Genomic DNA, 21,844 nt, shown 5'->3' with positions numbered 1-21,844 from the left:
TTAGAAGGTCCCATTCATCTATTTTTATCTTCTCCAGGTTGTAAATTTTTCAGAATACTGGGAAGACTCTTTATGTTGTGGATTAGGACTACTAAAGTTTTTCCAAGCTTTTCTTGAATGAAGTTTACAGTCCTTGGTTTTAGTCCTAGGTCCATGATCCACCTTGAGTTGTTTTTCTGCATTCACCTCTAATCTTACTTTTTAGCGCAATGACTTCTTTTTGATAATTTATGGAAATTTACTCTCTGAACTGTGAAAACTAGATTTTTTTTTATCTTAGAAGAAATATTTAAGAGTCACCAAAAATCCCTATCTTTAATTGCTTACATTTTTAGTCAGAGGTTTAAACAGATAAATTTCCCAAAGACTATTCAAGGTACTAAAGTAAAGAACTCAACCATAGATATCCTTCAAGTCTCAAGTTACAACCAGATGGTAGACAGGTGTATAATGCCAACAATAAACACCAAGGGAGGTATGAACTCTATAGAACAAGTAACCACATGAGATTTCTTTAAAAGGACAGTATTTACCCAGGTATAAACCTCAGGAGGCAGGAAGAAATAAAAAAGTAGGAAGAATAGAAAATCATTGAAAGAGTGGAACATATTTGGACTTTATAATTGAATTTCTATATGTACACTGTTTGAATATATTCCTTAAGCAAAAATATTATGATCTATTTTCCTTCCAAAAAATGTTATTGTGCGTGATCAGGGAACATTTTGACTGATTCAACAACTCACCGCTGGGCCTGGAAGGCCAGGCATGCCTCGGTCTCCACGTTGTCCCGGCATGCCAACAATTCCTCTTTGTCCAGTGGTTCCAGCTGGACCAGGAGGACCATCTGGACCCTGATGGGAAGAATAAATTACAGTTAGAAGTCTCCCAGAGCAAAACTATACCCAAAAATTTTATATCATATCACAGCTTTACAGAAATATTGGGATGAAGAAAGTAACTTCACTAAATTTTATGCCGATTTTTAATCCACAATAGTGTCTTTAAGGTTAAAGTGAACATTATCATTAGAAAGGAATTTGAATAATAAGAAAGGTAATTATTTATAGAAATCATTTGTCCTTTTTAAAGAGATGAAAAGAATGACTCAGAAAATAAAGATCTGAGTAAGTGAACTATATTATGGTTGTTTTATGCCCTCGAGATGGGACAAACTCAGAGCTGCCCAACAGGTGGTTTTCAGAGCCTTCAAGCTGTGCAGGAGGAGAATGCTCATCTTTCTCCTACAGAGAAGCTGGTAGATTCAAACCTAGTGTCTTGGAGTTGGCAGCCAGTAGGCCACCAGAGCTCCCTAAGTGGACATATCAGTGTCAGTATCATTGTTGTAATAGTCTGCTATAGTTTTATGAAATGTTGTCGCTGAGGAAACCTGAGTAAAGGGTGCACAAGATCACTTTGTATTATTTCTTATGACTGCAGTCTTCTCAAAATAATTAAAAAAATAATCTGTTTAAATGCATATATATTCGGAGACATTTGGGTAATAAAACAATATTTTTAATTATATTTCTTCCTATACTAAAAATATTTGAAGAAGATGGTTTCAATTTTTACTTTTTTTGAATGTCATATTCATTACTACTATGTTTTTTATATACTTTTCTTTCTTCTAAATGAGAGACATAATTCACAAAAAGAATTTGTGAGCAAGCTCAGTATAATGTTTGAACAGTTTGGGGGGTGGGGACAGGGATTATTATAGGTTTCTATTTGCAAATATCTCAACCAAGAGTGGTTTAGAACAGAGAAGTGGAACTTACAGGCTGCCCATCTTCACCTGGGTCTCCTTTGTCTCCCGGGCCACCAGGGGGTCCAGCTGGTCCTCGATCTCCTACTCGTCCATGAGAGCCGGGGTCACCACGAAGACCTGGAGGTCCCTCCTTCCCAGGCTCCCCTATGGGCCCTGCAGGTCCTGTAGCTCCCTAGTACAACATAGAAGGAAACACTCAGGAGGGCAACGTGGAAGCTGAGAGAGAGGAACTGAATTACCTCTCCACTACGGAGGCAGAGACCTGTTAAATGATCAAGCATTATGTATATTCAAATGTACTATAGAAATACAGCTGTAGATTAATTATCCAGGAGAAAAATCTATTAATTATTGTCAGATCATTCTCTCTGGACTATTTTTAAAAGTGATGAAATGAACCTGAATTTCTATCTTGTTTAACATTTTGCTCCAACAAAATACATTTTTATGAATATACAGTATATAATATTTTATTCCATCTCCTTTAAGAATGAAAGGATGATATTTTTTTCAAAAAATGTCAGAGATGTTTCCTGATGGAAGGAATGATTCTTAGTACACAACACTATAAGTATTTAGTACCTCAGTGAAATGATACTTAAGTATTAAGGCTAACAAGGACTTTCAAATAAGCCTCCTTCAAAAATATTGGATTATTAAATATCCAATTGCTTTGAAAAAATGTCAGCATGAATTATTGGGATTCATATAATATGCTTTCAATATAGGAAAATAAACAAGGTGTATTATATTTATAGCTTATTTATGTATAAATAAAAGATTAAAGGATAACAATTAAAGGCACATGAACACACACATATACACATTGATGATCTGAATTACTGCATTGACTTACAGTAGGTCCTGGAGGTCCAACTCTGCCAGCGGAGCCAGGAAATCCTGTAGCACCCTAAAAACAGAATGCTGTCTGAGTGGTATCCAAATAATATCAATTTATTACTTCTCTGGAATCTAGTTTTCATTAATAGACTATGACCTTTAAAAGCTCTTCCATGCTATGAATAATATACTTTTCTCTTGATATAATGTGCCACATGTTTGTGAGAATAATTTTAGCAGGAAGAGTGCTATTTGCCTCTTTTCATTCTAAATATAGATAATAGGAGTGGAAAAACCACACTACTAGAGTATACAAAGAGCTTTAAAATGATTTATTTCTTCCTTTAGATAGGCAATATTTTATTCATATCTCACACAAGGCAGTTGAATCTCCAAGGTAACAAAAGTGATTTAATCCAAGGGTTCTTTCCATTACAGAATGGTTGATGCAAGTAAAACTTTTACAGCATCAGATTAAAATTAACTTTTCTATGGCTCACAAAACATTATAAAGCTATGGGGTAGTTAGCTGTTTGTTCATAATCCCAAAGTTTTCAATAAACTTACAGGTGGTCCCTGAGTTCCTCTGCCACCCTTGAGTCCAGGTACACCATTAGGACCCTAAAGAGAAAGAAAAACAAAAAAGGCAATTTGGTAATTAGAATACTTGGTTAACACATACTCCATTCTCTGGACATTAGACTCAAATGATGTGTTTCTGAACTCCTCCTTTAAACTTACATGAGGACCAGGAGATCCTGCCAGACCTTGTGGTCCAGGAGAACCAGCATCTCCCTTCTGTCCTGGCTCTCCAGGCTCACCCTTCACACCAGGCTGCCCATCAGGTCCCTATATGCAAATACATAAATGAGTGATTGTAAGACTTATACTAATTATTTCACAGGGATTATTTCTAACATATAATCTAGTTATTTCTTATAAAGTGCTCTTTCATAATTAGGAGAAAACCCCACCCTGATAAGATATTTCACAAAATTATCCTACCACATTTTTGCTAAAACAAGTAGACAAAACTAAACAATAAACTTACCAGTTCTTGTACTAATCTTGGGGAAAAGTACATTGAAAATGAAAGTATTGTCTACGAAGTCTATATTTCTAGAATTATGTGTGTGTGTGTGTGTGTGTGTGTGTGTGTGTGTGTGTGTGTGTTTATGGATTATATTCTCATTTCCATTCATTCTTCAATGCTATGCTTTCTTGCCTTCTGAGATTTCTCTCTGGCCAAATGTTGCCCTTTTGCTCGTGTATGATTGATTTTTCTAAGTAAATACTTCTGTGGTACTATTGTTCACCTTACAAGCATAACTATTGTCTGACTAACAATTGAGTCACAGTGTTGAATCTAATTTCATATTCAAAGGTCATAATCTCAGAGGTTCTACCCGTCTCTACTAGACAAGGAAACCTAATCATTTTTATGATTTTGAGTTTGTACATTTTTCCCTGGTTTTCCAGGACATTCTACTGTGATCTATTTCAGCACTATCCAGTTTTTTTGACCTCAAGGTAAGTAGTGGCTGCAGTTTGTGTAGTCTTAGTCTTTTGGACAAATTGTTTTTATGAATATTTTCTTTTCATTGCTCTTCTTTGTTCCTGACAAGGAGATGCACCTTAGGTATCTGCACACAACTTGTTAAGGCCCTAGTCTGTTATCACTGAAACGGGATGCAGAATATTATTTTTGTGAAATATGTGTGTCATGTCAATTGACCTTGTTGTCCCCTGAGACTATAGTACTGAAGCCCTAAGACTAACAACTTATTCTCTCAGGCTATTAGGTCATGAATAGAAAATTTATAAAGCTTTGCCACATGTTGGCATTATCATATACATTGATATCTTTAAAGCACATATAAATATGCATGTAGAACTACCATCTGATTAAGTTATGTATAGTCGTGAGCAAAATTCCCTTTACCTTCCAATATCTGCTCATCTATCCTGTCTATGTACTCATTTGTAGATTAATGCTTGTCATTATCACTCATTGTACTGCAGAAACTTTAACTTACTTTCAAAATGCATGACAACCATAATTAAATTCAATGCTATAACATGAAAAGTGTCCATTTACAACTTGAGGATATTATTTATACCTGGGGTCCAGCAAAACCAACAGCCCCTGTTGGGCCATTTTCACCACGAGAACCCTAAGAGAAAAAAAACAATGAATGTAACTTTCAAACACTAGTCTAAAGAGGATACTTTAAAATACAATTCTATAAACTGGGATGATTTGAAATATTCCTATATAGGGAGATATTAGAGATATTATTTGAAGATTTCCACCAGTGATAATGAGAGATGAGTTATTGATCAAAATTCCCAATATGGTCTACCTAGACTTAGTAGACATAATATTGATAGTGTTTTCATTTAATTAAAAGTTGAAAATCATCCCAAATAGTTATTTTAAAATGTGAAACTTTTAATAAAATTGCTATTAATGTATTAAGTATCAAAACAAATGATTGCTCAATCTTACATTAAATAACATGAAAATACTGTCACTTACAGGATTGCCACGAGAGCCAGGAGGACCAACTAAACCTCGAGGTCCAGGTTCACCCTACAAAGCAAATTTCAGATGGTTTTTGTTCAAAACAATATCAAAATATAACACAAGTATAGGATGTTGAACATATATGTGGGGAAATGAAATGAGTCAACATCTACATGATGCAGCACAATTACAATTTTATGGTAGAGAGACAATTTAATATTTTTGGTCTACAAAATAACTTGTGGCAGTACCTTTTCTCCAGTAGAACCTGCAGGACCTGTAGGACCCAATGGACCAGGAAGACCCTGTCGATTAACAGAATACAGACATATTTAGGGTAGACAAGCAAAGACGTTCCTATAGTAAAACAAATAAACGAACAGAAGTTGGCCTGATTTTATAAAACACTATGTGCAACGAACAATATAATATCTATATATTCCTTTTTCTTTTCTTGTTCAAGCCTTTTTAATTTTATTCTGATTCATTTACAAAGTTTGAATACATCTCTTGTCTATCTGGTCTAAACCAATTTGCATCAAATTTTCTGCACGTACCTTTTTTTTCTTTTTTAAATCCAAATCAACTCAACAATGCACAATATTGCGTTTGGATATCAAATCTAAATTAATTTTACTTAACATAACCCTAGTAACTGGGTATATTTAAATTTTTTTAATATCAATTTTGCAAATGCGTATAGATTAAAAAGAAGACTTTCTTCTTGTGTATGGAATGCATGAATTCTACACATGAGAAGAATTCCATCTGTTTTCATTAAAGTGTAAAATTTGTAATGAAATATTCAATTGATTACATTCTTCTGAGATGAAAAGGCATATCCTTTGCACTCAAAGTGTATGAGAACTGCCATATGAGACTGCAACCTGGGTCATATAACAAGAAGTTGATCTTTAAATGCTGTACTATGTTGGAGTCATCTCTAAAATAAATTATCTGACAGTTGTGCAATAACTCTTCACATGCAACCTAGTTATTCCCTTGTTATTTAGGTTCTTAACATTTTATTGAAGAAACTTAAGGAACAAAAACGACACTTTGTTTTTATGAGTTTGACAAGAGCTTTAGGAGACTGCATTGTTATACTGGGAAAGATTAAGTGAGAGGAAGACTCTCTCATCGATAGATTGACACATAATGGGCTCAAGTATATCAGAAATTATAAGGATAGCACAGAATAGAGCAAGGTTGCTCTAGATGACTCAACAGCACCTAACAACATAATGGAACAATATTCTTCCAATAGTTTACATGCTTTCTTTAAGGGATAGGATCAAATATAAAGGTCACATCATTATATAGACTCACAGTTTTTCATTTTCAAGCAGGGGACATGAGTTGCACTCTTTGCCCCCTTATTTATGAATTTACAATGAATGTTTTAATCTGCTTTTCCGTTAAACAAGGCATTGATCTCACTATAAATAAGTCAATCATTGTTTAAGTTCTGATCCTCTTATACTGCATTTTTAAAGTATATTATAGGAACTAGAAACATTCAAGTCAAAATTTCACCTTAAAGAGGAAAACTTTATGCATGACTCCTATAAATAGTATTGTACAACTTATGAAACACTCTAAATTACTGATGTAGTAAAACTCAAACAATATTCCATTGACACATTATTACTTAGTCTATTTTTCACATATTAGATTAAATACCAAGTTTAAGTAAAAGACAAAAGGTATCTCAAGTTCACAGTTCAGTAAATTAATCATTCTATCTTTAATTTATGGATACAAGGGTGGCATCCACTTCCTAAACAACATGCCTCCAGAAATTTTATGAACTTTGATAAATGTTGGCGGTTGTAGTTGTTCTCAAGTCAATGGCAATCAACATCTTTAATTCGTTTTTTCAGAAAAAAAGGTAAAAATAGTTAAAATACTTAAATAAAAATAGTTAAATTTAGGTTAAATATTTTCTAAATATTTTACTTTGTTTTGTTAAGCAAAAGATAATATAACCAATGTATTAACGTTAGTTCAATGTGTAGAGCCAACACAGAAATAAGAAACTCTTTTTTTATGGGCTTACCATGACAACTAATGGCAAGGTATGTCATGTTGAAACAAAAATTACTCTTCAAATATCAGGCACTATTATCCGAGGAAATACTGTATGCTTGAGCCATTGATTAACTGTGTTTATATGAAGGAATCACGCATGTCTGAAAATAACTGTTCCTATAGTCAGATTGCCCTTGGTATTGCAAATGCAATCTACTTTAACAGATCAAAAATGTGTTAACTATAACTCTTTACTTTGATATTAAACAGTGATTTGAGTTCAACCAATATTCTTGACATTTCACTTATTCAGTCTCTGTACTGATGAAAACATGAATGGTGATTCATCAAGCAGTAATTTCCTTATCCCTCACCTCCTGGATAGTTAGAGCATTTATCACAACATTGGCTCCTCTACAGACTCTACGTGCCTGCACTGGAACAAGGTCTGCACCAGCTCATTAGATCAGTATTTCAATAGAAATAAACATTGCACATAAAGTAAAATGATGACAGAGAATGACAAGGAGAGTGTCCACCCCTCAACTCTTTCATAACCAAATGGTTTCCTGTTTTGAATCTTTCGTCAATATAGTGCGCTTTCAATAGTAGGAAAGACACTAAAATAAAAGAAAAAAATGTTTGAGGTCATATGATCATGATACAAGTTTTTATGTACCAGCATGTTGGAAATAACCCACAGCTGACCCTCAGACATGTTTTCAGAGACAATTAATTGTACAAGAGGAGACTTCATTCTCCACTTGCGGAGAAGCTGATGTAATCAAACTACATGCCTTTGGGATTGCAGTGCAGCTTTTTACCACTAGGCTTTCAAGGACCTGTAGGGAACATACATGCTCCAAGTGGACACTGTATAAAAGGGGACTTTGATATAAGCAGGGGATATATATGCTCCAAGTACACACTGGTAACAGGGTTGGCGGGGTGAGCCTTGTTTCTTCAAATTGCTGCAGTTGTACTGGTCCTTTCTAGGCAATAAAATGTACAGCTAGAGTAGCAGCTTGCAAAGACAACAGGAGAGTTTGAAAATGATGGTTGATACATATTCAAGAGGTTATATAAGGGCTAATCGCTCACCATACATGCACAACAAAAAAGTGCTTTCTTTAAGTCTTTAAAACAAACAAACAAAACAACTTTGTTAAATCTGCCTAGTTTTAGGTCAGAGTAAGCAAATTTACTAGCCATGTTTGTTGTTGTTATATGCTGCTGTTGAGTCAACTATGATTCCTAGCAACCCTATGCACAATAGCTCTGAATCTTACTCTATCCTGAGCCAATCTCACTATCTCAGATATACCTACTCTCATTATCTCATTATTGTGTCAATCCATCTCAACAGGGTCTTCCTCTCCTGCACTGTCCCTCCACCCTTCCAAGCGTAAAATATACTCTTAGAAAGACTGCTCCCTCCTAGTTACATGCCCAAAGTATATGAGACAGAGTCGCAAAATCTTTGTCTCCAAAGGGTAGCTTGCTTTCACCCATGATTAATGAATGTCAAATCTCAAATTTCTTCATTCTCTTAATTGTGATTACCAAGGAAACAATGAACTTCATTTTTGAAAGTTCAGGCAAATTCACATGATAATTAAGGATGACGCTGATTTCTATCCCAGCTAGGAAAATGAATACTAGTACTTACTCTCGCTCCATCATTTCCAGCTGTACCTTCAGCACCTTTTTCTCCAATGCCACCCTGAGAAAACACAAATATAGTTTGCTTATGTCTTTCCTGCATTTGTATACAGGCTTCATGAGAGCAAGAGGTAGTCATATTCGTACCTGTGTCATTCATAGTATAAAATGGTATCTGGTACTGTGCATTTTCTCAATAAATATATATTGAATGAATGCATGCAGGAATGAACAAATGATTTGTGACTCGAGATGGTTGTTTTTTAAGTGCCATCAAGTTGTAGACAACTCTAAGTGACCCTATGAACAAAACATCTGAACACTTGTATAACTTTCATCATTTCTCTAAGTTCATAGAGTTTCCTGAGGCAGGCTATTTTAGAAGAGGATGTCACTCCTGCTTCCAAATTTGTCTTAATCAGGAAGCTCCACCAAACACTGTCTACCATGGGTAACCATTATCACATCTGACACATCAGTGTCACAGTGTTTAGCATCACAGCAACCACAAATTACGTCTGTACAGCAAACGGACAGACCAGTGCTGTACCACTTACAAGAATGTTTGACCAAAAACAGGCTTCAACCAAAACTAGAAAACACATCTTTGTAGAATCTGGCTATGAAAATCTTCCGCCAAATCATTATAAATATTGAGTCTAAGTGAATGAATTAAAAGAACAAGACTTACTCTATCACCTTTGGGACCAGGAGTTCCTGCAATTCCTCTTTCTCCCGGCATACCTTGAAGACCAGGTGGACCTGTATCTCCAGGGGTCCCGGATGGCCCTGGACTTCCCTAAAATGAACAAACAATAGGTCATCTCAGCAATATATTAAAATTGAACTACATAAAATTTATGTTTTTAAAACCAAAGAATTAAATGTCAAGAATTTCATATAATTTAACTCAATGCTTAAATTTTATACTTAAAAAAAATTATATCTGGTTTGAATATTTTAAAAATAAGGAAAAAAATACTTTATCTTCTTACTTATTTCTTTGTTTTCAACTTTTCCCTTTGAAAAATATTGACCATCAACTCAAATAAAAAATTATATAATTGCTTCTTCCTTGTCTTTTTTTTGTAATATAAGGATGTTAATAAAGGTTATTTAATTACATGTAGAAAACTATTAAATATTTTGTTTAATAAAGATACGATATTAAACTATTTTGAAACTCATTTAGTTATTTCAATGTATTAAGAAATCTTAAGTTATATGATTATAAAAAAATTCTTTGCATTTTATATACAGAAGTTATCTATATTCTCACCTACCAATTCAACCAAAGCACACAAAAATGGATACTGATTTTACTTTATAATACATTGTCTTTTCAGATTTCAAAAGCTCCATAATTTGGTGTATATATATATATATTTTTTTTTTTACTTTATTTTTTTTATGTGTACCATCAAATTGGAACTGACTAGTATAGGAGGAGATTGCTCCTCCTTCTCCAGCAGAGCATCTGGTGGATTCAAATCATAATTTGGTATATTTTTAAAGAGAATTTTGAAAAATGAGATAAGGAAAATGGAGCAAATTATTAGGAATGCCTTCTAATTGACTATGCATTTTTAATTCCTTATTTCTGTTTGTTAATGAAGGCTGTTATTTCTTTTATTAAGTAAATAGTGGGAATAGATACGTACATAGGAATGTATCATTATATGTACAATATTAAAAGTTCCATTACAAGCAAGTCTTTTATTTCTCTGTCTCTCAGTATCAAGAAAAAAAAATCTAATAGGCATTGATTAAATACTGTTTAAAAAGAAAATGATATAATAAAATTATCTTGGAAAAGCAAGAGAACTGCATGCTAGTACCACTGTATATTTACTGAAGAGTTATTTAAAGCATGCTGAGAGGACTAGATCACTATTGTACTTACTTTTGGACCATCAGGACCATGTCCTCCAGCCATTCCTTTCTCACCAGGGAGTCCAGTTATACCCGGTTCTCCTCTTTCTCCAGGATTTCCGCGTTCCCCCTAGCAGAAAATTTAAATGCCAAGTCACCTCTGTGTTTGAACTGTCAACATATTGGAATGTCTCTGACAATCTTCAAGATGGCTTCATGAAAATTTAAAAATGAGAAACTAAGTTTCAATTTGCTCATTTAGTGATAAGAAATAAAACAAAAGAAAGGATATGCTATTTTCACAGGACGAAATATCAAAAAAACTCCTTTATTCAATAAAACCACTAAAAACTTAAGGTAAAACCTGAAGAAGGCCTTTTTAAATTGAAGTCAAGGACAAACTGAATCACAAAGAGGTGCATACTTACTCTAGGTCCTAATGGGCCAACTGCTCCAGGATCTCCAGGAACACCCTATAAAATATTTTTTAAAACATTCAAAAATCAAAAAGGAAAACTTGGAGGTAGCTTTTAAGTATTTATTAGAAAAGTTTTGAAATCTTATTTCTTTCTATATAACATCAGAAAGCTAAATAAACCTGTGACATTGAAAAGAAATATGATTTTGCAACTAAGGGAATACTTTACACACTAGATGGAAATATATTTTGGACACATTTTCATTTTTACCCAGATAATTGACTATTTATTTGACACTGAGAACATACAAAACATTATCTCATAAGGATAGTTCATTAGTTGGTTGGTGTTTGTTTTGTTTTGTTCTTAAAGTCAGCATAAATACAAGATAAGTTATGTTTATTTCCTAAAGGCACAAGAAAAATGTACTAAAGAAAAGTGATATTAAAAGCTGCTAATTAGAAGGTAAACTTTCAATAGAACTAATTCAATTCTATTCAATTTGGTAAATGGTTTTTGAACACATAATTTTAACATAATATTCAATTAAGAATGCATTCCAATTAGTCCAGTCAAGACTACATTAAAAGTTTCAGTTTGGTGTTCACTAAAGGAAAAGTTATAATTTCAAATTTCAGCCTTATAAAAGTTAATAATTTAGAAGCAACAATTTTGAAAATTACTACATAACTTAGGAAAGGCTGGAGAGCACTGTGCTAAGTGAACTAATTTCCTAAGCACAAATATTCCATAAGACTATTAATGTAAAAATGGAAGGACAACTAGTAAAACATGTGTGGGGTTACAAGGGAAGAAGGGATGGGAGCAGGGGGGTGAGGATGAGGAGGAGCAAAATCACAGGGTTGCACAATTTGGTGGGTAGATGGAAGGGTTAAAAAAAATAGGAAAGATATGGTGGGGACCTGAAAAGACAGAGTAATGGTGGGCAAAGTCCAATAGTCATTCATTTTATAAAACAAATGAACAGGAATCATTGCATGAAACACACACAATGTGAAAGAAGAATAGTGTGAAACACAACGTATACAAAGTTTGTAAGCAAATAAATAGAAAATAAAATATAAAATATATTTTTTAAATATATTTAATAAAAAATTAACAACCTAATAAACTTGGCCTCCAGCCTTACCTCCCTTAATGTATCCTGCTCATTGTGGTATGGGACTTCTAACATTCCAATCTAATCAAATTAATTCCTACTGTAACATCTTTCATTTAAAAAAAATCCTTCATAAGCTTCCCATTATTTTAAGGTTAAAGAACAAATTTAACTCAAATTAAAACCCACATTATCTGATCCATGAATCACTCTTCCAACCTCTTCTCTAGCCTCTCCACTTGTACTCAAAATGCATGGCATACTGAACTATTTTCATTGCTTTACTTTTGTCAGCAAGTGTTTATATCTTTGTGCTGGTTCCATTTCTTACCCTCCCTTTCCTGTTCCATGGCAATTTATCCTTCAAATCTCATGATAGGTATAATTCTGTCTGGAGAACTTTCCTAAGTAATTACATCTAAATTATTGTTATTGTTGTTCTTATGTGCTGTCAATTACAACTATGAACAACAGCTCTGAACCTTGACCTATCCTGAGCTAACTTAAATTAGGTGTGTCTCTCCATCATAGTATTTACAACACACTGTTTTAACAGTCTTATCACACTGTCTCCAATTATACAATAATTTAAAGACAAAGGCTATAATATCTATCTTGTTAAATTGGGAGAGGCCAGTAGTGAGTAAAGCCAAACATACAGACTGCTCAGCAAAAATGTGCTGACTTTTTAAATTAACAAGTGAAAGTGAACAAATAAAAGAAAAATAAATACACTCATGTGCTGCAAAGGGGCTCTGGTTGCTTAGTGGCAAGAAGTTATCATGCCAACTCAAAATCAGGCTGTTCCAATCTATCCGTTTCTTCACAGAAGAGACAAGCTATCTCCTCCCATTTGATTTACTGCCTCTGAAAACCCATTAATGTATCAGCTATGGGTCAGTTTCAACTTGACAATACATAACAAAACATATGCTATATAATCATAGCCAAAAAATAATTAATGTCATAGATTGAATTATGTCCCTCACCAAATATGTGCCAACTTGTGTGGACCAAGATTTTTGCTGAAATTTATACATCAATGTAATCTGGTAGATATGTAATGATGTAAACATCTCTGATGATGTAATCCTCCAACCAGTTTTAAGAGGATTAGGATGGGATGCAACACTTTTATTCAGAGTTTTGCATAAGCAGAGTTTCCCAGGATTGTGGCCTGTATTACCTTTTCTCTTACAAATGTTAAAAGGTGCAGAAAGTGAGTAGAACATTGGGACCTACTACTACCAGGAAAGAAGAACCTGGAGTAGAGTGCATCCTTTGGACTCAGGGTCTTTGAGCAGGGAACTTCTTAGATCCAGAGGAAGATTTATGCCAGGTCATATGAGATCTTGAAGGAAGGATCTCCTAGGTCTAATAGATAATAATAAACTCTTCCTAGAGCCATTACCCTTATTTCAGACTTCTACCCTTATAAACTGTGAGGAAATAAATTCTACTTTTTAAAGCATTCTACTTGTCTTCTCATTGTTGTTGTAAGGGTCCATTGAGTCAAGTCTGACTCATAGTAACCCTATGAACAATAGATCTGAACTCTGTCCTATCCTATGTCATCTTCTTCATTTCTAACACTATTAAGCCCATTGTGACAGTCAAGAGGTCTTTCTCTCTTTCACTGACTTCTACTTTTTCAACCATATGTCTTTCCAAGGAGTATCCAATCCTAGCAATTTTACCAAAGTATAGTATGAGAGAAAAAAATGTTACCATCTTTGCCTCAAGGAGTACTCTGTCTACACTTTCTCCAAGATATACTTGTTTATTCTTTTGGCAGGTCATGGAATCTTCAGTACTCTTCTCCAATACTTCAACTCAAAGGCATCAATTCTTCTGCCACTCTTATTCATTGTTCAGATCTCAGATGCATAGCAAGTGATTAAAAAGATCACAGCCTGCATCACGTGAACCTGAGTCTTCACACTGACATCACTGTTCTTCAGTATTTTGGAGAGGTCCCTGGCAGTAGCCTTGCCTAAAGCAATATGTATCCTTATCTCCTATTAGGACCATGGGTATTGATTGTGAATCATTGAGTTTCAACCTTTCAACCTCTATCGCCTCAGGGGTAAGGATCTTTGTCTTCTTTTTAAAAAATTATTATTATTAAATTTTATTAGTTTTAATGAACATTTACAGAGATTTTGGGTTTACATTCATTCATTGTTGCACTGTTTTCTCCACCCTCCTCCCCAGTTCATTCTTCTCCTCCCCCCCTCCGCCCCCGAAGGTCTGTTTTAATTGTCCAATTGCCACAGTGCTTGTCAAAGCCAGTTCTGATTAATCTCCTTTGTTAGTGTGTCCTTTGCCATTCCCTATCACTCCTCCCTGAGAGAGACTTCACCCTGATTCATAAGCAAAAGGGGATGGCGTATTCTCTTAGCTACTTCCTGCTGAAAAGGGACCATATTGAAGATTGTCATAGTTGATCTTCTGCAGGATGCATTTCATTTCCTCCTGAACTTTCAGCAAGCAAAAGTGTGTTGTCTGCACAATGTACGTTGTTGATGAGTCTTCCTCCAATCCTGATGCCACATTCTTCTTCACTGAGTCAGGCTTCACAAACTATATATTTGCTCAGCATAAAGACTGAACCAGTATGGAACGGTTACAACCTGATGCACACCCTGTCCTGATTTTAAACCATGCAGTGTCCTCTTGCTCAGGACAACAGCTTCTTGGTCTATGAATAGATTTTATATGACTATAATTAAGTTTGCTGTTAGGGACCTCTCTAAAGTACTCAAGAGCAACAGTGTCTTCTCTCTGGAGACTAAGGTATGCCTGATACGGGCCATGGTCTTTGCAATCACGTGTATGTATCAGAGAGTTGGACAATGACTAGGGAGGATAGAAGGAGAATTGATGCCTTTGAGCTGTGGTGCTGGAGAAGAATATTGAGGGTACCATTGACTGCTAGGAAAACAAATAGATTCATCCTGGAGAGGGTTAAACCAGGCTGCTCCTTGGAGGCAAGGATTCTGGGGCTTCGTCTGACATACTTTGGGCATGTTGCAAGGAGGGACAGGTCCTTGGAGAGGGACATCATGCTTGGGAAGTTGGAAGGACAGCGCCGGAGGGGAAGACCCTCTATGAGGTGGATTGATTCAGTGACTGGGGTAATAGGGATGGGTGTGTCAGAGGCAGTGCGGCTGGCACAGAATAGAGCAGGGTTTAGGGCTGTTGTACATAGGGTCGCTATGAGTCACAAGCGACTTGATGACAGCATGTAACAACAACATAATTAAGTGTTCCTGGATTCCCATTCTCCTCAGTATTATCCATAGTTTGTTGTTATCCAAAATCAAATGCCTTTGCATAGTCAATAAAACACAGATAGACATTCTTCTGATATTATCTTCTTTTGGCCAGGATCCTTCTGACCAGTCAGCAAGATAACCCTGGTGTCAGAGCCTCTTCTAAATCCAGTTTGAACATTTGGCAGTTCTCTGTCAATGTACTGTTTGAGCTGTTTTGGGATGATCTTCAGCAATTTTTCTACTTGCATGTGATATTAATAAATGTGTTCTATAATTAAGGCTATTAATATCTATTAATAATTATTTATAAAGCTTCCTGTAAATATTAATAATTCTTATGATATTTCTGAGGAACTAAGAACACGATCTTGACACTTAAGACATTTTAAGTTCAAGTCCTGCCAGTTGTGTGACTTTCAGGAAGTTAACTTCTTTGTGACACTTTTTCTCATTTGTAAAACAGTATAACAATATCTAATAGATAAGGTTGTTTGAAGACTAAAAGTAGAAAGCATAAGCTTGTACATAAGGGTTATTACAAGCTAGAGATTTTTGGTATTTCTGTTTGTATTTATTACCTGATCTCCTAGCTTTCCACCTTCTCCAGGAGGCCCTGGGGGACCTGGAAGTCCCTAAAACAATAGTAAGGAAATGAAATAGTAAGACTGTGAAAGTGTTAAACAGTTCACTATATAAATCTTGAAGACCCATTACTATATTTTCAAGTAAAGATATTGTTCAAACACAAGTTTAATAAAAATATAATAAAAAAAACCCTACATTTTCTAAGACAATACGCCAACTTGTCAGTTTATAGGGTTTATATGTACACATCACTCAACAAAAGACTAAAATATAACTAGAATTTATTAATATTTTTAGAGTTTTATGGCACTAAGAATAACTGTATGGGTTTATAGACTATAACTAAAAAATCAATCATAAAAGTTTTATTCTGCTTTTCCAAATTACAATTATTCATTTTACTAAATAATCTAAAATAGTTACATGCTTAGATAAGCCACACTTATTAAATAAAAAATTTTAGATGTTGCAAACAAAACTGGATATATTAATCAGTTTAATATATTTATCATTTTGAGATATCAAGAACATTTTAATATTTTTCATTTGTAATAACTTTGAGTCTTGGCCAATTTTTCATGAGAAGTCAACTCCACATATGTCTGTTTTAATCCAAATGCTTATGCTAAATAACAAAAGATGGAATTTTAAAAAATTTTTTTTTAATTGGTAAAAACATATTGGGGGTACAAGGAGGTGAGGGTTGGGGGCAGAAGGGTGAGGATGGAATTTTTTAATTGCAGAATTTTATGTCATCAAGTTACAGGGTCTTTATACTTTTTTAAACAGCTCTGAGCTAATGGAAGAAGAAATGAAAAACAGAATTCACTCATACCTGAAAGCCAGTTGGGCCTGGAGGTCCCTGCTCTCCTCTTTCTCCAGCCAAACCCTAAAGCAGGAATGACAGATAGTCATGAACACAGATAAGCACACCTGCTTCCATCTGTGTTTATGTGACCCACTAGAAATATTGATACTTCTTTTAATTTAGTCTAATCACGTGTTTTTCAGTTTAGCCAGAAGATAAACTAGGATTAAAACTCATGTAATGGTGATGTTTAAAATCCCTCCTGGTACAAAAATATTTTCCAAAGTCACTGAAAGGATTAATCGTGTGTATTTCTTTTTTGATCCAAAAATGCAATAATTGGATCAATTATTCAATGCTTTCTTTAAATGTAGAAATTAGGTGTAGAAACACCATTACTTTCTTATAAGTAATCTACAAGTATACTTCTATTTTATTTTATTTCTAAATCACTTAAAATATTTCAAGCCTTTACTATTAATACTAAAATATAATAACTAAAACAGTGCCACATTTTAGAAAGGCATTTAAATTGCTCTGTTCCAAAACTAGCACATACTCAAAAAAATATTTCTGATAAGCAATTTTTAATTCCATAGATTAAAATTTGGTCACAGACTACATATCTTCTTTCACCTCTTCAAAACAAAACTTTTAATACATTTCTGTAGACACATTATCAGAAGAAGTTTGATTACACTGAACTATTTTTAAAGAATTCTTCTTGGTCAACTACTATTTTCATTGTTTTCTATATTCTTTAACTCAAAAAGACAGAATTGTCATTAATACTTTTAAAATTGATTGTAATAAAAAAACTAATCATTTTCTCTCAGAGGGAAGAAACTTGATTGTCTGATATCCTATACTAAATATTCACATCCCTTGAGATTTCTTATTGTACAAGCATCAATGATGAGCAAACATCTCTGAAAATTGCAAGGTAAATATATTCTCATTAAAACATCACATACCGGCGGACCCACAGGACCAGAAGGACCAACTTCACCATCTTTCCCAGGAGCTCCCTGTATCACACAGAGATGATTTGTGAAGTGAGACCATAGCAATTTGGATAGATTGATAGATAGATAGAGGCAATAGACAGAATTTATGTCAAAATGTTTAGCCTACTTAACAAAACTAACAAAAATTAAAAGAGAATATATCTATATATTTACCCTTTGCCCTGGAACACCAGCATTTCCTGCTTCTCCAGGTTTTCCAAGGTCACCCTAGTGAATAAATAAAAGTTATTTTGAAATTGCATGATTTTCCTATCGCCTGTTTGCTCTGAAAGAGAAGAATGGCAAGTGTATTATACATTGTACTCACACTGCTACCTTTGGGGCCTGGAAGACCCATACTCCCAGGCTGCCCTCTGATGCCTATGGACCCCGGTGGACCTGGGCGGCCATCTTCCCCGGAGGCACCCTGCAGAGATGATGGAGTGTTGTAAACTTCACTTAAATCCTGTCTAAATAGTGAGTCATCAAAACTGCCACTTGTCTCTATTTACTATAAAAGTTGTATAAGCTTTTAAACATCCTACATTTACATCTTAATGAATCAGAGCAGTTGTGCATGTTAAAAAACAAAAACAAAAAGCAAAAACCAAACAAACTACTGCTGACTATTTTGGGGATTTAGAATAGAGATTTTAATCTTATTAAGCTTCATCTTCATTTTTACTTACAAGTAATGACAATTCAGAACTTCTATTTCATATTTGCAACATAAAGGAAAGGCACAGAATACATAAATTGTCAAAGTTTATTTAAAAGAGATTTATGTATGTTTTAAATGTATAAATTGGAAAGAAATTAAGAATTGAGAATATTGCTAAAAGACAAATGTCACCAATACTGAAAAACATACATCTTTTCAACTTTTTCACTGATGAAAGCACTTTCAATCTCGAATGCTTTTCTCAATCAAATTTGATCACCTTTTTTGGTCAGCTTGAAAATATGCAAATCCCAAGAATATACTTCAGAGAACAATTTTTAACACACAAAGAAGATACATGTGTTCAAAATCATTAGCCACAAATAGAGATTTTATTATTTGAGTTGCTTATCCATTGAAAAATGTTGATGGTTGTGGAGTTTTATTCAAATTTCTTACCAAAGGTCCAAGTTTTCCCTCAGGACCCTGAACACCGGGATTTCCTGTCAGACCCTGAAAACATAAGCAATTGTCAGTCTGTGGATGATCTACAAGTGGAAAAAAATCTCAACAGTCAAACTAACATGTTATTAAAAAATTCTACTTTGCAGTGTCCTATATTACTAACGTTTGGTTCCATCACACAAACACACTGGACACAGGCTAATTCATTGACCATAGCTATACCCAGCCCAGTTTTAGAAAGATTCCCATTGAAGTTGAATTAATTATCACTTGTAGTGATTCTAATAGGCTAGGGTTGAACAGCCCCATAGAATTTCCAAAGTCATAATTTTTATGGAAAATTGCCATTTTTTTTCTTCCACAGAACAGTGGGTAGATTTGAATGGCCAGTCATAAAGCAAAGCAAGTTGACAGGACAGCCCCAAATGGAGAGACCTATCCACGGACAGTCAGATGTATAGGGGAATGATACCAGGTGATGGGTGCAGAAGTCACACAAGCTTATATATGTCCTACAATCATTATCTTGCAGCAGCCCATAGGACAGTGTCCTGATCCAAGCAAGGATAATGCCCATACACAACAGATTCCAAACTTAGAAATTAGGTTCTCTCAATCTCAAAAATCCAAAGCTATGTCTTCCCACCAGTTATGTATAGTTCATTGAGTTTAGATAGAGTCTGATTAATTCAGGGTTCATGTAGACGGTAAACTATTTTGATCAACAATCCAGTCATTATTCTACCTTCATCAAGCACCTAGATAAAAATAAGAATCCCTGATGGTGTAGTATGTGATATACTGGGCTGCTAACCAAATTGCTGGCAGTTCATAGCCACCTTCTAGTGAAAAAGATGGACTATCTTCTCCTGTAGAAATTTCCAGCCAAAAAAACTACAGAAGCATTGTCATGAGTAGGGACATATTTGGGTGGGTAGGAAAGAATGTCTATCCAAAGGTGACATCAAACCCAGTTTTCCAAGTATGAACAAATCCACCACCATCTAGTCACAGCGACTCTCCATCAGGATTCTGAAACTAAATCTTTATGAAAGAAACTGCTCATCTTTCCCCCAGAGAGCAGCTGATGGATTTGTAGAACAGATCTTTTAGATAACAAAGCATACGTAATACACTAACTAAGGAGCTATGGTGGCCTAGTGGCAAGGAGCTGTGCTGCAATCCCAAAGGCATATGGTTCAAGGTCAACAGCTACTCCTCAGGAGAAGGAAAGCAATCTTCTCCTGTGTGATTAACTGTCTCTGAAAACCCACAGGAGGGTCAGTTATGGGTCTATTCTCAGTCTACAGTAAACAACAACAACACATAATACACTATTCCCCCAGAGTAAGGGCTATGGTAAACTTTCATTGACACATTTAATGCTCTGTTCAAGAGAGATTAATGAATTTATGTCGAGCTCAAGGTATCTATATACTCAATTTTTTTATAAGCCCTTTCTCTTTAAAAGAATGACAAAAAACTGTAAATTATAAAGGAAATTATATCATTTAAATGAATTTTCAGCAAAATTCATTGGTTGAAATTTCTAATGGAATCAGTAATATAGCCAAAGGTCAAATAAGTTAATAAAATAAATTTATTCTTTTAAATGACATAGGGCAACTTTGTTAATACATATTCTTCTGAGAAAGAGGCAAGAAATCACTAATTAATGTTTTTGAGGATTTTTCTAAACACAACAAAAATACCAAATCAGTATTTTAAAATAATCAGTTAGGGTCACAACTGCATAAACACAAACATTTTCTGGCTTATGAAAGTAATCTAATTAATTTTTGCCCTAAGATAGTATAGGGTACTTTCATCAGAATGGATATGCCAACTTGTGTGTCCTTACCCGAGCACCTGGCAGTCCAGGTTCACCTGGACGTCCTGGGTCCCCTTGACCTCCTTTAGGTCCTGAAGAACCTACAGGACCCCTTTCTCCTTGAGCCCCCTGTTCCAAAGCAAAAACAGAACTTGTCAGGAAAAAAAAGGAATACAGAGAAATATATATATAATGTTAAAAAGCTAGGGATTTAATAAATAAGGTAACCACTTGACATTTTGATCTATACTGGAATGCCTATAGAGTAATGGTGTTTCTTTGTCATTAACTATCAAAAGCTGTCATTAGCACTTCAGTCCAACAATTACAATTAGTAACATTCATATCAGCTAAAGACCTTTTCTTCCCTTTTTCTCGTCAGAGTTGAAATGTTCCATATCCCTCCAGCTCACAACCACTCCCCTAGACCTCTGTAACAGTGTCATGGATCATAGTTTTGTAGCGTTGGGCCCAGTTTCTATGTTTGTCATGTTCTGAATTTGTCATGTGGACCAGGGCAAGATCATCAAACTAAAACAGTGATTGAAAAGACAAGATTTCCCATTTGAGTATCAACACTGATGGGAGAGCCTCACCTTTGGTCCAGGTAAACCATCAGAGCCTGGAAAACCACGATTGCCGGGAGCACCCTACAAAGGATCAAAGGAGACATTGGTATTTTTGTAATACGCCATTTCCCCCCCTTTTATTACTGTAAAGCTTTAAGAACTGGGCCTGAGATCAGTTCCAAAATATGTGTGTGTGTGTGTGTGTGTGTGTGTGTGTGTGTGTAACTCTCAAATTTCATTGTTATCCGTTCAAACTGACTTCTTTTTTTTTTTAGAGTCTTTGGAAATAAATATTGTGCCCTTTTCTTTCTTTCTTTTTTTTAATTAATTTAGTTTGTTTATTTTTCATTTCAATGAACATCTACAGAGATTTGGGAATTCCATTCATTCATTGTTGC

General features: G+C 34.7%; 1 protein-coding gene across 1 annotated transcript in view; it reads right to left on the bottom strand.

Annotated features, from left to right (window-relative positions):
- COL5A2 (collagen, type V, alpha 2) overlaps positions 1 to 21,844 on the bottom strand; it is a 90,744-nt gene that overhangs the window by 23,804 nt on the left and 45,096 nt on the right. Inside the window, exons 24-43 of the mRNA XM_006878941.1 lie at positions 21,474 to 21,527; positions 20,908 to 21,006; positions 19,041 to 19,094; positions 18,249 to 18,347; positions 18,095 to 18,148; positions 17,888 to 17,941; positions 16,941 to 16,994; positions 16,099 to 16,152; positions 11,132 to 11,176; positions 10,735 to 10,833; positions 9,523 to 9,630; positions 8,839 to 8,892; positions 5,390 to 5,443; positions 5,151 to 5,204; positions 4,732 to 4,785; positions 3,353 to 3,460; positions 3,179 to 3,232; positions 2,628 to 2,681; positions 1,782 to 1,943; positions 747 to 854 (exon numbers count right to left, since the gene is read on the bottom strand). Of these exons, the coding sequence (XP_006879003.1) occupies positions 747 to 854; positions 1,782 to 1,943; positions 2,628 to 2,681; positions 3,179 to 3,232; positions 3,353 to 3,460; positions 4,732 to 4,785; positions 5,151 to 5,204; positions 5,390 to 5,443; positions 8,839 to 8,892; positions 9,523 to 9,630; positions 10,735 to 10,833; positions 11,132 to 11,176; positions 16,099 to 16,152; positions 16,941 to 16,994; positions 17,888 to 17,941; positions 18,095 to 18,148; positions 18,249 to 18,347; positions 19,041 to 19,094; positions 20,908 to 21,006; positions 21,474 to 21,527 (1,476 nt within the window). The remainder of the gene's footprint in view (positions 1 to 746; positions 855 to 1,781; positions 1,944 to 2,627; positions 2,682 to 3,178; positions 3,233 to 3,352; positions 3,461 to 4,731; positions 4,786 to 5,150; positions 5,205 to 5,389; positions 5,444 to 8,838; positions 8,893 to 9,522; positions 9,631 to 10,734; positions 10,834 to 11,131; positions 11,177 to 16,098; positions 16,153 to 16,940; positions 16,995 to 17,887; positions 17,942 to 18,094; positions 18,149 to 18,248; positions 18,348 to 19,040; positions 19,095 to 20,907; positions 21,007 to 21,473; positions 21,528 to 21,844) is intronic.

This window comes from Elephantulus edwardii, unplaced genomic scaffold, assembly GCF_000299155.1.
Source record: "Elephantulus edwardii isolate Elephantulus edwardi_28Jun2011 unplaced genomic scaffold, EleEdw1.0 scaffold00001, whole genome shotgun sequence".
NCBI lineage: Eukaryota > Metazoa > Chordata > Mammalia > Macroscelidea > Macroscelididae > Elephantulus > Elephantulus edwardii.
The sequence above is the reverse complement of the archived record's forward strand: the minus strand, read 5'-3'. Positions and strand labels throughout refer to the sequence as shown.